We start from the raw sequence: 14,498 nt of genomic DNA on the forward strand, positions 1-14,498 counted from the left end.
ATATACATGCATTAGTTGAGAAACAAAAACTTAGTGTGTGTGCACTTTCTTCACTCGGTTGGGCTGTCAAAACCTGCTTATCCAGCAATCTCCAAACACAATATATATAAAGGCTTTCAAGTGAGTGGGATGAGACCATAACTCACAAAAATCGCTCAAAAACGTAACACGCCCGTTGCTTACATATTTTCTGGTAAACCCTAATTATGTTTTGCATGTCTATTTTACTTTGCTTACGTATTGTTGTGATTCTTGCTTTTTGTTCCTTATTATTTTGTTGACACATGAATGGTGCTTAGTTCTTTTGGTGATGCTTTAAATCACAGAATATGGAGGTGCCTTTGTTCACAAGGCATGGTGGTGTCAAGGTTATGAGTAAGTTGCTGTTATTCCTCTTGGTTTTCTGCTCCTCGATTCCGATGGAAGTGGTTGGGAGCACAGGAACTACTATTGTAAATTCTACTGCTTCATCTTCAAGACCAAGTGTTTTGAGAATTGGAGCCTTATTTACTCTTAATTCTGTCATTGGAAGATCTGCTAAACCTGCAATCATGGCTGCTATTGATGATGTTAATGCTAATACCACCATTCTCCCTGGCATTAAATTGGAAGTTATTTTACATGATACAAATTGCAGCGGTTTTCTTGGAACAGTGGAAGGTACTATATGTTTATCAAAACTTGAATGTTTCATTGTTCAAATAGTGGTCTTGTTTTGAACTACAAATTAACACCCAAATAAGGAATGGTTTTGAAGGAATTTTTTTAGTTTAAAGTACAAGTTTGTTTCTTATTTTTATTACTCTCTCCTTTATTATTTATGTCCCTTACCTTCTAATACTTAGAATTCAACTATATGGATATAATATTCCTGACATCTTGGATATAATCAGGCTCATTTTTGTTGTAACTTATGAATAACCATGTAGAAAAACATGACTAAAATTTTACACATTCTCCTTTTGTCCCTCCTGTTGAAGTGTGTGTGAAAAAGGAGTAAACAAGCTTAATTTATTTTGTTGATAATGTAGCTCTGCAGCTGATGGAGAATGATGTGGTTGCTGCAATTGGTCCACAGTCTTCGGGAATAGCCCATATAATCTCTCAAGTTGCTAATGAACTTCATGTTCCTCTTATTTCATTTGGTGCAACAGACCCTTCTCTATCTTCACTTCAGTTCCCTTATTTCATCAGAACCACTCAGAATGACTATTTCCAAATGCATGCAGTTGCTGACTTGATTGATTACTATAAATGGAGGGAGGTAATAGCCATCTATGTAGATGATGATAATGGAAGGAATGGAGTTTCTGTATTAGGAGATGCTTTGGCAGAAAAACGTGCAAAGATTTCTTTTAAGGCTGCTTTCACTCCTGGTGCACCCAAAAGTGATATCAGTGACTTGTTAAATGGAGTTAACTTAATGGAATCACGCATCTATGTTCTTCATGTTAATCCTGATTCCGGTTTGGAAATTTTCTCTATTGCCAAGAAGCTAGGAATGATGACAAGTAGTTATGTGTGGATTGCGACGAATTGGCTTTCTTCGGTGTTGGATTCGTCAGAGAATGCAGGCACTAACAGTGACACACTGAATCTCTTACAAGGGGTTGTTGCCTTTCGTCACCACACACCAGATACTAATCTCAAAAGGAGTTTCATCTCTAGGTTGAAAAGCCTTAAAGACAAGGAGACTAAAAACTTCAATTCTTATGCACTATATGCATATGATTCTGTTTGGTTAGCAGCACATGCTCTTGATGTTATTCTCAATGAAGGTGGGAACATATCTTTCTCATCTGATCCTGTATTGCATAACACAAATGGAAGCATGTTGCATTTATCATCGCTTCGTGTTTTCAATGGTGGCCAACAGTTTCTGCAGACAATTTTGAGAACAAACTTCACCGGTATCAGTGGTCAGATTCAGTATGATACGGATAAGAATTTAATCCATCCAGCATATGATATTCTGAATATCGGCGGACTTGGATCACGTAGAATTGGTTATTGGTCTAATTACTCTGGTCTCTCAGTTATAGCTCCAGAAATTTTGTATGAGCAACCACCTAACACTTCAAGAAGTAGTCAACAACTTTTTAGTGTTATATGGCCTGGAGATACTACAAATACACCAAAGGGGTGGGTATTCCCTAACAATGGAAAGCCACTGAGGATAGCAGTGCCTAATAGAGTAAGCTACTTGGACTTTGTTTCCGAGGAGAAGAACCCTCCTGGTGTAAAAGGCTATTGCATTGATGTCTTTGAAGCAGCCATAAACTTGTTGCCTTATCCTGTCCCACGACAGTATATGCTATTCGGAAACGGTGATATAAATCCTGACTATAACGACCTTGTCTATCAGGTTTCACAAAATGTAAGTTTCTAAGTCTAATTTTGTGATCCTATGGTTTAGAACCATGTTATTTGCACAACCATGTTAATTACACAAAATGTAGTAGTCATGTTAATTTGGTTATATCCTTCTTCAGAACTATGATGCAGCTGTTGGAGATATTACAATAGTGACAAACAGGACAAGGTTTGTGGATTTTACTCAACCTTACATGGAATCAGGGCTGGTTGTTGTTGTTCGTGTAAAGGAGATAAATTCAAGTGCTTGGTCTTTCCTCAAGCCATTCACTGCTGAAATGTGGTGTGTTACAGCTGCCTTCTTTCTTTTTGTGGGAACTGTTGTATGGATTCTCGAGCACAGGCACAATCACGAGTTTCGTGGTACACCAAGGCAACAACTCAACACAATCTTTTGGTAAGTATATCGACCATGTTAAAGCCTTCTCAGGTACCATTTGGAGCAAAACATATGGGAAGATGACTAGGGACCCTTTGTAATCTACCTGGTTATTGCTAGGGTGTCTTTGATATTGCACATTTGCAACATTGTTTACTATAGGGCATTATAATTTGTTAGTCAGAAATCATAATTGAAGATATTTTATTTATTTCTTTCATTCAGTATACAATTGAGAAGTAATGAGTCTCTTTCTAAACTTAGAGCCACAGCATAGCATGTGTAGGCCAAAATGTTCTCCTTTAGCCTTAGAAGATCCATGACTTGCTTTAAGACTAAGTAACATCTTTTGCTGAGATTAGTTCATCTTTTGCAGGTTTACTTTCTCAACAATGTTTTTCGCACACAGTATGTACTCCACAGATTATCATTGATATATATTTTCAATGTTTGCCTGCAACAATGCTTAACTTGTATTGCTGCTTTGACTTGGCACAGGAGAGAATACTGTGAGTAATCTTGGGAGAGTGGTGATGATCATATGGCTTTTTGCGGTGCTAATAATCACTTCAAGCTATACAGCTAGCTTAACATCCATCCTCACAGTGCAACAACTTACATCTGAAATTGAAGGCATTGATAGCTTGATATCGGATACTCAACCAATTGGAATTCAAGAAGGGTCATTTGCAAAGAAGTATCTCATAGATGAACTCAATGTAGCACCATCTAGGATAGTTTCTTTGAAAAACCAGGACGCATATATCGATGCCCTTACGCGTGGACCAAAAAATGGAGGGGTTATGGCCATTGTTGACGAGCTTCCTTATATTGAACTCTTCATGTCCAATACAAATTGTGAATTCAGAATAGTTGGGCAGGAGTTCACTAGAAGTGGTTGGGGATTTGTGAGTATCTTTATCTACATCTCTATGGTTTACCTTCCCAACTCTATATCCATTAAGAAGCATTTTTTGTATCACCCTTTCTTATACTATATTATCACTGAGATTCCAATAATATTCTAATGTTTGAGGTACCTCAATGACAGGCATTCCAGAGAGACTCTCCCCTTGCTGTTGATTTGTCAACAGCAATTCTCCAACTAGCTGATGATGGTGATTTGCAAAAGATTCATGACAAGTGGCTTTTGAAAAATGTCTGTGTTGCACAACTCAGTAGTGATCAATCATATGAACTATCTCTGAGTAGCTTCTGGGGCCTCTTTCTTATTATTGGCATTGCATGTTTCCTTGCCTTGACTCTATTCTTTATTAAAGTGATGTGTCAGTATAAGAAATTCAGCACTGACACTGAGGATTCTGCTGATGAGATTCAACCACATGGGTCTAGAAGGACTACCCGAATGACTTGCTTCAAGGGCTTCATCGATTTTATAGATAGGAGAGAAGAAGATGTCAAAGAGATATTTAGACAGAACACTAAAAGAAAGGAAACAACCCAAACCTCTGATGATCCATCAACTTCACATATCTAAGTAACTATGTACATTTTTTCTTGATATTGGTGTGGTCTTCTTTTATGTCTTTTATTTTTGCCTACACCAATGATAACATTATTTACACAAATTTGTCTATGTTAAAATATGTGTAGTTCTTCCTTCTTTTCTAGGAAATTAAGCTTGTAAGATTATCATTCAGACAGTACATTTGAAGCCATAAATGTATTTTAATTATCATTTTCATTGCAATATATACAATATGTGAATAAGATCTTCAAATTGATCATTGCAAATTGTAACACTCAATGAAGCAGTCCCTGATAGAAACCAATCAACGTGAATATAAGGGAAACCAAATTGCTTAGGATAAGGAATAAGGAATCTTTGACATATGGGTTTATAACAGATTCAATTTTGTCTTCAAATACAAATAACCCATTTGGTCTATGTTTCCCTTGTTTTAGGATTCATTGTCATGTCATGTTTGTTCATTCATTTATTTAGATGTGGTAGTAATTGAATAAATAAATAAATAATTTATGTAAAAAATAAAATTGAAAGAATAATTGAGAATGTTTGTGAACTCGAAATAGTATTTGTTTGTGTTTTAAGAAAGTGTAACGAAATAGTATTTATTTGGAAAAGGAGAGAATGAACAAAAAGTCAAAAAGAAGAGACATTGTTATACTTCGTAGGTTTGCTTCGCTGTCGTTTCAGTAGTCAACGGCAAAGACAATTATAATAACCGTTTCACTTTTTCTACTCTTCTTCCCTTTCCAAACATCCCTCTCTTTCTCTCTCATTTTTGATATTTCAACATGAACGACCTTCTTACAGTAAGTTCATACCTTCAATTCCCTCATTTTCATTTCAAAATTCAATTTTGGTAACTGGGTCTTTCTTTTTTAGTCTCAATACTATACTATGAGGGACCCAATTTGAGCCTTGTATTATAGGATACGAATTTGGAATTATGTACACGCCTCAATTGCTGTTTTCACTGCAAATTTTGATAAAGCTTGTATTTTTGCTTTAAATCAGATGTTAACCTGTTCACATTTAGATTTGTAGTGCTTCTGTTCACTGCTATGCTTCTTAGTCATTTCCCCCCATAGATGGATGACACTAGCAATTAACACTTGTTTTGGTTGTATGGATTTATTCTTATTGTGATTTTTTGTGTTTGTGTTGTTTAGTTATTGTTAATTTGTGTTTGTGATTTTGTTTCATGCAGGACTCATTTGTTGGTGAGGTTAATAATGGCCAAACTTCTAGACAAGGTGATATTGAAATGGGATCGCAAGTTCAGAGAAGCAACTCTGATATGGGAATGGAAGCTTTTAATAAGCAGGTATATAGTGTGCATATATTCAATTTTTTGATGATTACAAGTGTGAATTTGTCCTTTTAATAAGCTTTTGTAGTTGTGTCCTGGGGATATTTGTTAAATTACCCTTTACAATAGAATCAAAATTGTTGTTATTCTAAAGGGGTGATAGAACCAATATGTTTGTGTGTTTCGATAATCTTTTGTTTGTTCTAGCTGTTTGTTCACTATTTCAGCTCAATATCCTATTTTTATTAATATTCTTTATGTTGTTATTAGATCCACGAGGCTGATAAACAAATTGATAAGCTCTCTGTGCTTCTTCAAAAGCTGAAGGTATCCAGTTTCTTCATCATTTATAAGTTTTTGGCAGCAAGGTCTGATTATAACTGCTAGCAATCTGACATTTTCAGGAAGCTAATGAGGAATCAAAAGCTGTTACAAAAGCGGCTGCGATGAAAGGTATATTCCAACGCTATGTCTGTTATTTTTAGTTGAAAGCATCATATTAAAGTGGGTCACGAGTCCTAGTTCATAACAGCTTCATGTCAATACTATGTATTAATTTTGGTGTCAAGTAGTTCTAGCCAGACACATGATGCTGTCTTGCTGGCAACACCAAGTTATGGGTAGCCTAGTACACGAGGCTTCCCACAGTCCCACATAGTGGGGTCTAGACAGGATAGCTGTAGCCTTACCCCCGTAAGTGGAGAGGCTGTTTCCAAAATTTGAACTCGAGTTAAATTAACATTTTTTTAATCTGTTACTTTTTCCCTTTTGACATTATAGGTATGTAAAATTTAATGATTATAGAATACTAACATACCTGTAACATCATCTTCAGCTATCAAGAAGAGGATGGAGAAAGATATTGATGAAGTTGGAAAGATTGCAAATGGTGTCAAAACAAGAATAGAAGCTATAAACAAAGATGTAATGAGATACTGGTTGAATATTATTCTAGTAGACGTTAGTTTGTTATGAAATTTTAAACACGTGTTGATTATTTAATCAGGACTTATTTTGTGCAGAATCTAAACAACAGGCAAAAGCCTGGTTGTGAGAAGGGAACAGGTATTGATAGAGCAAGGATGAACATGACAAAGTAAGTTGCAGTTGGTAGTACATATCTTTTATTACTATACTTTAATACTTCATAAAACGAGAGAGCTGAAGTATATACTTTTCCTTAAACCACAGTGCTTCGACTAAAAAGTTCAAGGATCTCATGACAGAGTTTCAGGTATGTTTAGTTTTTATTAATACTAACACCAAAAGCTGAGTTTCCAAGTTTAAAGTCTATTTTCTCATCTATGTGTTATGTTTTAGACTCTTAGACAAAGAATACAAGATGAATATCGTGAAGTTGTGGAGAGAAGAGTTATTACAGGTTTGGACATTTCAGCCACTTGATAGACTGTGATGCTCTAAGGCAGTACTATAGTTTTCATTTTCTATATTCTTTTAAATTAAAATTATTTATTGTAAATTATATGTTGATCGTGTTCTCATGTTTTTCACTTTGTGATTGTATGATTTTATTGAACAGTCACGGGAACTAGGCCAGATGATGAGGTGAGCTTGACTCACCAGTTTGTTACTTGAGATTAGATATCCAATGCATATGAATTTTGTTCTAATTAGCTCTTTGATGATTGTGTTAGACAATTGATCACCTGATAGAGACCGGAAACAGTGAACAAATCTTCCAGCAGGCAATTCTAGAAGCAGGCCGAGGACAGGTACTTGATTTATGATTCTTTATTTCAACTTATTTTTTATTTGGGAAATTAACAAGGCACTATGCCATCTTTTCTGTTTTGTTTTGTGTTTTTCATTTTCACTCTAAAAAACATACTAGCTGTATCAAGTCTAGTGATTTTTACATGAATGCTGAGGGTTGGGGGTTGCTTTGAGACTTTGACAGAGAAAGCTAGTATTCAGGGTTAAAAGTTTGTCCATAGTTATAATTTGTCGTTTACTTGTGAAGAATTATAATTTCTTCTTGTAAAAGTTTGATTCAGAAAATCTACTGTTGCAGGTTGTAAGCACAGTTGAAGAAATTCAGGAGAGACATGACGCTGTGAAAGAAATTGAGAAAAAGCTTCTTGATTTACATCAGGTTTACTTGCAAGAAGATCATAGTTTTAAATATTTAACTTACTTGACAATGGTGTTAAGAATAATGAATACATGTTATCTAATTGTATTTTGTTAATCTCTCAGATTTACCTTGACATGGCAGTCTTAGTTGATGCTCAAGGGGAAATTTTAGACAACATCGAAAGTCAGGTTTGTCGGCGCTCTCACCCCCTTTATTTTCTGTATTTATATAGAATGCTGGAAACATTTAGTTCTTCAGTTCACGTTAATGAGAGAGAGAGTTGTTCAGGTGAACAACGCAGTTGATCATGTCCAGAGAGGGACATCTGCGCTACAAAGTGCTAAGAAACTTCAGAAGAATTCTCGGAAATGGATGTGCATTGCCATCATTATACTGTTGATAATAGTAGCGGTCATAGTTGTTGGTGTTCTCAAACCCTGGAAGAGTAGCAATGGTGCTTAAGTCTCTCACCCTTCGCCCCTTGTCCATATATATATATATATATATATATATTCAGATTCTTTTGTAGTCTTTCTAAAGTTTATCAAGGTCTCTCTTATTTTCTTGTTACATTCTGTTTTTGCTACTTGGTAATCTTGTATTACAGTTTCTCTTAGAAATAGAGTTCTCTCTGTCTAAGGTTGTCATAACCATCTTAGTGTTATATGGATGTGAGACTAGTGATGAATGATTCCATTTTACCATGAACTACGTTTCTTGTGATATTGACACCAAACTCTAAACATGAAGTTTGACAATGATTATATTTGTGAATTGAATTTCATGAATTTATTTATCCATGTTCGGTGACCAAATCCTGTGATGATACACTTAATTATACATGAGATGCTTGCATGTTAATTTAGAGGAGTGAGTGGTACTTGTGCAAAACGTGAAGAAAATCCTTGTGACCAGTCAAATGTGGCATGCATTGGGAACACAGAATCAGTATGAAGAATTACACTAGCTTTTAAGGTTTGTACCACCATTTTATGGTGAAATTCAAATACCCATAATAAAATAATAAGGCCAAACTTTCATTTTATGTCCCACAAAGTTGGTGGCAGAACACATAATGAAGAAGCTAAAAATGTTTGATTTTATGACACTTCATTCATTCATTCACTACTTGAGTGTCTTGAAGTCCAATACTTCTCTATTTCCTCTGCTGTTCTTCCGGGAATTCTTCCAGCAATTAAAGACCACCTAAGTAAACAACAACATATATGGTTTAAAATGATAATTAGAAATGATGATAGCATAGCAATCATAGCATTTATATACTCACCTCTCCCCAACCAGTTTATACATCCTAGTAATAAGAGTTTGCTCATCTTCACTAAATTCAACCCTTGAAGTTTGTCTGGATTGTTCTACACAAGAACAAAAAATCATAAGTGAGGTCCTTGAATGTGATATTTGATTAGGAGTGAAAAAGGGTACCTGTAGATTGTGCATGAACTTGATTAACAGAGTTACCTATCTCAGACATTGCAATGGAAAGAGGTATATGAAGTTATAGTGTTGAATATTGAATATTGAATACGTGGTGGTGGTGTAATGTTTGAAGATGATGATGAATGAAGTGGTATTAATAGAGAAGTAGAAGAATGAGTAGAGAAGAATGAGTTGAGAAGAATGAGTAGAGAAGAATGAGTAGAGAAGAATGGGTGTTAAAGGTGGCAGAAAAGTAGACAAGAGAGAAACAAGACTGGTAGATGAACTTCAATACTTTGTTGGGTTGTTGGGTTCAAATATGTTAGGTGCTACAAAATTCTTTATTTAATAAATTCACTAATTAGGCTCATCAAAATATATTTTTAACAAATTGTTTTATTTTCTAAATTACAAAATCACTTGTTATATAATTTGTGTCCCTTAATATCATAATTATAATATATTAAAGAATCATAGAAATATGAAATCGGTGGTTAAGAAGAGTAAGGGTTTGTGATCACCCACCCCATCACCCCATGAATGAAAAATATGGCATTGTACTCAGCTCTTACTGTAATGTTAATATTGTGAGCAAGATGAAGAACCATTAGTATTAATATTGTAATAAATGAAATCACTTCAATCTAATATGGGTTGTCCATTTCAAAGTGCCATAAACCAATATCAACATTAACATTTTTTGGCACAACTAAGTCTAATATTAAATTATAGCTCAAATGGTTTTCATATAAACATATAAGAGAAAAAGATATATACACATAACTTGATATCGGTTGTTTCAATCAGTCGAGGTAACCCTATTTCTCTTTCCTTTTTCCTCTTATGATTTCCAAGTGTTTGATAATTCAATTGCAGATTTGATTCATGCCTTTCACCAAAACATTCTCCCTTCGCCGTTTCTACGGCACCAAAGTGGACCTTAGGAAGCTCCGACCTATGATTCTCGACAGAATCGAGAAACGTGCACACGCTTACCCTGTTCGCTCCATGGTTCCCGTTGCTCAACAAGTTCTCCTCGCTAGGAATGCTCTCATCCATGCCGTTTCTACCCTCCTCCACTCCATTCCCCTCTTCGTTTGCAAGTAATTCTATTTCTAAAGTTTGACCTAGTATGCTTGTGTTAAGTAATATGTATTATTCATTTACAGATTCTGCCTCTATTATTCATTTACAGATTCTGTCCAGAAATATGTATTGGTGAGCAGGGGCATTTAATTCAAACCTGCCCGGGTTACAGGCGTCGTGCAAAGAACCGGGTTCATCAATGGGTCAGTGGTGGTTTGAATGATATACTTGTTCCTGTTGAAGCTTATCACCTGCACACCATGTTCCAACGTGTTATTACGCACGATCAAAGGTTCGACTTTGATCGCATCCCTGCTGTTGTTGAGTTATGCTACCAAGCAGGGGCTGATCCACATCACCAAAACCTTTATTCAAGTAGTTCCAACTTAGAGCCTTCTGATGACAGTGTGCATGGAACTCAGTCTTTGTCACCCGAAGATCTTGCTTCTGTAGCAAATAGAACGTTCAACGCTTGGGAGGCTCTTAGGTCTGGGGTGCACAAGTTGTTGTTGGTTTATCCAGTAAAAGTTTGTAAATATTGTTCTGAGGTTCATGTTGGGCCTTCTGGTCACAAAGCTAGGCTCTGTGGAGTGTTTAAGTATGAGACTTGGAAAGGAGCTCACTTTTGGATGAAAGCTAATGTCGATGATTTAATTCCCCCAAAGATTGTATGGAGGCGGAGGCCTCAAGATCCTCCTGTACTTGTGAACGAAATGAGAGGCTTTTACGGCCGTGTTCCAGCTGTATTAGATCTCTGCACAAAAGCTGGTGCCATTGTGCCTGCCAAGTATAATTGTATGATGAAAGTGCAAGGTTTGTCTAGTCCAGTCAATATTAAAATTTTGCAGGAGCATTAGAGGATCAAAGTTTTGAAAGAAAAGCTGTAAGTTGAGTTGATGGTTTGATTGGGAATCAGGTGCTCAACCAATGACAGTTTGCGAGAAGATCTGACATGTCATTACCTTTGTCCGCGGCATAATTTTAAGGTTAGCTGAAATATCTGATTATGGATCCACATGCCTGTTCCTCAGTTGCTTATATTGCAAATCTTGCAAAATATTTACTTTCTGCAGAGCAGATCAAAATCTCTCTGTATATATGCGACTGGACTTCATGGACATGCTCCTCAGGTCAGAAGAAGATAATTTCATGTTCTGCTTCTCCAGTCGATATTTTTACTTTTGTATTCATTTTGTTTCTTGAGAAATCACAAGTCCAATAATTACTGGAAGTATGAACATAGGAGATACTAAATTGCTGTAAATGTTTGCAATAACTTATTCACTACAAAAAAAGGGCAGTTTATAGCTGAAATTTCATTTTCCGGGGACATCACACAAATGGAAGGGCTCTATCATGACATAGAGTTCATTTTTTATAAAGTATTTAGTTTGCAAATTGCAGGTGTGCTGCTGTCTTTTATTTGTGTATGAATGTTCGTTTTGAATGTCAAATGCTTAAATTGTGAGCGAATCGAAGACAAAACGATGAGTTGGTATTGGTAGTTTTTATATTACCACATTGTTTCAGTTGCCTTTAAATATTGAAGAACAGATTTGGTGAAATAAAAGGAGATAACTAGAAGTCATGGAAAAACTATTGGCTTGGTGCAAAAGAAGAAGGCACCTAGGTTGTTATATTACTAGCAAAGGTTTATCATTTGATTTATGCATATTAAGCTACTGATTTTTTTAAATAAAAGTATGACACACCACTTAATCATTTGATTTCTAGCTTTAATTTTTTGAAAAGAAAATGGTCTTAAATTAATACGAAAAGTAGATGGTATCAGCTTAATACATAGCAGAACTAATAAACATGCATGTAAAATAATATAGAAGATTACCCTGTCATGTAGCATGTCTTCATCTTAAGGCTTTAAATCAAAGGAACAATGAATCCATAGTAATTAAACTTAAAATCTGAAAGAAAATTGAGGGTCAGACATATCCAGCACGACTAACAGTTCCTTTAAACACATAGAGACAGTCTCCATTTTCAACACCATGCCACCTGAGGCTGCAGCTATCACGCATGATCCTCTGCCTGTGTATGAACAAGTAGTCATCAAGTGGCAGAGTTTTTCTGCTCAACAGCAACTGCTTTAAGTCATTCACAGTGTTTATATCTCTCATCTCCAATGGAATAGTAGCTGCATTAAGCAAACTAGATGAAGTTTGTACAACTATGCTCAACTTTCTCGCTGGAGGTTCGTCTCTTGACCGGTTCACAGCCTTCAGGAACACTACAATTTCAGAAAATTCATGTATGCCACACTCATTCAAGTTCCTAAAGTCTTCATCCAATTCTCTTCCTGAGAAGTAAAGTGTCATTCTTTTGATGGGGGTGCTATCAATGATGTGAATCTTTTCCTTCAAGCTGCGAATAGTATCGGTCTGGTCCACCTCTACGTTAATTTGTCTAGCTGAAAATTTTATTGTGATTTGCATTTTGTTAGGATGATTATGATTGTTATTATTATCATTAGGATGTGTTGGTTCCACTGGTTTGATGGTGAGGTCAACTTTTGTACCTTCAGTGACTATGGGGTAATCTTCCATGTCCAATCCATCTATTAGTTCCCACCCTGAAACACTTAGGATCTGTGAATCCATTGGAACACCATGGATTTGTTCTATTTTCCTTTTTATTTCAACAACTGTTTCTTGGGCACCTACATCAATGAAAAAATGGTTTGTTCTTGTGATAATAACAATTCTCATAGTGGAACTAATTTGAAGCTTGATATTCTAAGACAGGAAAAATGGAAACAGACACAGATACTTTGAACAGTTCTGATTTAAAAAAAGAGTATGCCTAATGTGTTGTTGGTAACACTCACTATATGAGAGGATTCTCAAATTTGTTAGTTAGCCTCATGAGATTATGAAGGCCAAAGGATATCGTTAGAATCATGTTAAAAACATGAGTCTTTCATGTCTTGTATTTAGAAGAAAAGTTCCAATTTAATCCTTCAAAAAAATTGGTTCTAGGAAAACAGTAATCAAACAATCTCTAAAAAGTGCAGCTGAAAAAAAAACATTCACTAAATAATCCCTAAATTTTTTTAGGACAATTCAGTTTCAAATTCTTTCATGTAACAATTTGCTCCCTATGATTATGAAGTCCTAATTGATATGGAATTTGTTCTCCGTATACCCAAAAAATGAGACATGTGGCATGACGGTAAGGGTGAATCAGACTAGTATTCATCTATAACTGTATGTCCTGTACTATTGACATAACTTTTCATACATATTTTATTATTCAATAACATAACTTTTCATACATCTTTAAATTCTGACATATTTTTCATCTGTTCAAATTCAAAATCGAATATGTATATAGAAAAATTATATAAAAAGGTTTGGCCAAGACTCAAGATATGTGATTTGTGACATCTTCCCATGCAGTAACTTGTCTATATAATAAGGTAGCATGTTCTAAGCCTTAGCAGTTTTTTTATCATAATTTAAGACGGTATAAACCATAGGTGCCAGAAATTTCTTTCCCTGCTTTGGCATTGGTTTGAGGTAAAAACAACCATAAAAATTAAATTTGAATTCCACCAAAACTTAAAAGAAATGTAAAAGTTAAATCATGATATTGAGATTGTTTTAGATTTTCCCCATTTTGGAAGAATTCCAGTGAGGTATACATGACATGAATATGATGTTCACTAAACTCTCTAGTCTCTATCTATCAACCAAGAGAAAAACAAACCCAACACAGAAAAACATCTAAAAGAGAAAAAAGGATGGAAATTAAAGAAACTGGTAAGTGATGTTATGCATTCTTGAACACTTTCTATTGTTGCTATTGTCAGGAACATTGTTGGGTGGAAAAACCACCTCCAATGAAGCTCCAATGAGATATCTTCTTGTAAGGTTCTGACATGTGTTGCAAAGAAAGCACCTAATGTGCCTAAGTGCCAAAAAATTAGCCTCATGAACCCTTTTATCGCATTTTCTACATAAGTATGCATCATCAGCTTGGCAATACAATGAAGCATCTAATCCACACAGCTCACAACATCTAAAACCTCTATTTGCATCAGGTAAAGAAGCACCCTCTTTAGTTTGGAAGCTCCTGCATGAACCACCATGTTTTTTCTCTTCTGCACCTTTGCACATATTGAGAATTATCTCTCTATAACTCTATTATGTGGTAATAACTAATAATATTAAGGTTTTATAACAAGAGTGACATACATTTTGTATGGACAAGGACATGGATGACACGTTGATCACATAATGACTTGTGAATGTAAATAAAAGACAATAGATGATTAAGCTTTAAGGTACATAAGATGGTTGGAGGGTTATTATGA

At 35.4% G+C, this 14,498-nt stretch overlaps 4 protein-coding genes and 1 long non-coding RNA gene across 5 annotated transcripts; 3 read left to right on the top strand and 2 right to left on the bottom strand.

Moving 5' to 3' along the window:
* LOC109342679 (glutamate receptor 3.4-like) lies at positions 330-4,267 on the top strand. Its single transcript, XM_019580631.1, has 6 exons — positions 330-660; positions 1,032-2,377; positions 2,493-2,770; positions 3,129-3,160; positions 3,251-3,660; positions 3,804-4,267. The coding sequence occupies exons 1-6, from the start codon at positions 330-332 to the stop codon at positions 4,248-4,250; spliced, it is 2,844 nt and encodes a 947-aa protein (XP_019436176.1). The 3' UTR covers positions 4,251-4,267.
* LOC109342681 (syntaxin-132-like) lies at positions 4,898-8,286 on the top strand. The gene is made up of 13 exons (XM_019580632.1): positions 4,898-5,050; positions 5,449-5,565; positions 5,821-5,877; positions 5,955-6,003; positions 6,386-6,474; positions 6,573-6,646; positions 6,742-6,784; positions 6,871-6,931; positions 7,091-7,116; positions 7,206-7,283; positions 7,583-7,663; positions 7,768-7,833; positions 7,934-8,286. The coding sequence occupies exons 1-13, from the start codon at positions 5,033-5,035 to the stop codon at positions 8,105-8,107; spliced, it is 933 nt and encodes a 310-aa protein (XP_019436177.1). The 5' UTR covers positions 4,898-5,032; the 3' UTR covers positions 8,108-8,286.
* Positions 8,539-9,213, bottom strand: LOC109342500. Its single transcript, XR_002107059.1, has 3 exons — positions 9,089-9,213; positions 8,934-9,018; positions 8,539-8,851 (listed from the first exon to the last, which is right to left on the bottom strand). It is a non-coding gene; the product is annotated as an uncharacterized LOC109342500 (long non-coding RNA).
* Positions 9,871-11,680, top strand: LOC109342688 (APO protein 4, mitochondrial-like). The gene is made up of 3 exons (XM_019580644.1): positions 9,871-9,894; positions 9,959-10,185; positions 10,278-11,680. Exons 2-3 carry the CDS (start codon positions 9,968-9,970, stop codon positions 11,023-11,025), a joined length of 966 nt encoding a protein of 321 aa, XP_019436189.1. The 5' UTR covers positions 9,871-9,894; positions 9,959-9,967; the 3' UTR covers positions 11,026-11,680.
* Positions 11,882-13,107, bottom strand: LOC109342690 (polyubiquitin). Its single transcript, XM_019580646.1, has one exon. It carries the CDS (start codon positions 12,889-12,891, stop codon positions 12,109-12,111), a length of 783 nt encoding a protein of 260 aa, XP_019436191.1. The 5' UTR covers positions 12,892-13,107; the 3' UTR covers positions 11,882-12,108.

This window comes from Lupinus angustifolius, chromosome LG03, assembly GCF_001865875.1.
Source record: "Lupinus angustifolius cultivar Tanjil chromosome LG03, LupAngTanjil_v1.0, whole genome shotgun sequence".
NCBI lineage: Eukaryota > Viridiplantae > Streptophyta > Magnoliopsida > Fabales > Fabaceae > Lupinus > Lupinus angustifolius.

Coding starts and splice junctions, on each gene's coding strand:
- LOC109342679 (XM_019580631.1), top strand. CDS start 330: ATGGAGGTGCCTTTGTTCACAAGGCATGGTGGTGTCAAGGTTATGAGT. Junction 2,378..2,492: donor TCTATCAGGTTTCACAAAAT/GTAAGTTTCTAA, acceptor ATCCTTCTTCAG/AACTATGATGCAGCTGTTGG. Junction 3,161..3,250: donor AACAATGTTTTTCGCACACA/GTATGTACTCCA, acceptor GACTTGGCACAG/GAGAGAATACTGTGAGTAAT.
- LOC109342681 (XM_019580632.1), top strand. Junction 5,878..5,954: donor TGCTTCTTCAAAAGCTGAAG/GTATCCAGTTTC, acceptor TGACATTTTCAG/GAAGCTAATGAGGAATCAAA. Junction 7,284..7,582: donor TAGAAGCAGGCCGAGGACAG/GTACTTGATTTA, acceptor CTACTGTTGCAG/GTTGTAAGCACAGTTGAAGA.
- LOC109342688 (XM_019580644.1), top strand. CDS start 9,968: ATGCCTTTCACCAAAACATTCTCCCTTCGCCGTTTCTACGGCACCAAA. Junction 10,186..10,277: donor ATTCCCCTCTTCGTTTGCAA/GTAATTCTATTT, acceptor ATTCATTTACAG/ATTCTGTCCAGAAATATGTA.
- LOC109342690 (XM_019580646.1), bottom strand. CDS start 12,891: ATGAGAATTGTTATTATCACAAGAACAAACCATTTTTTCATTGATGTA.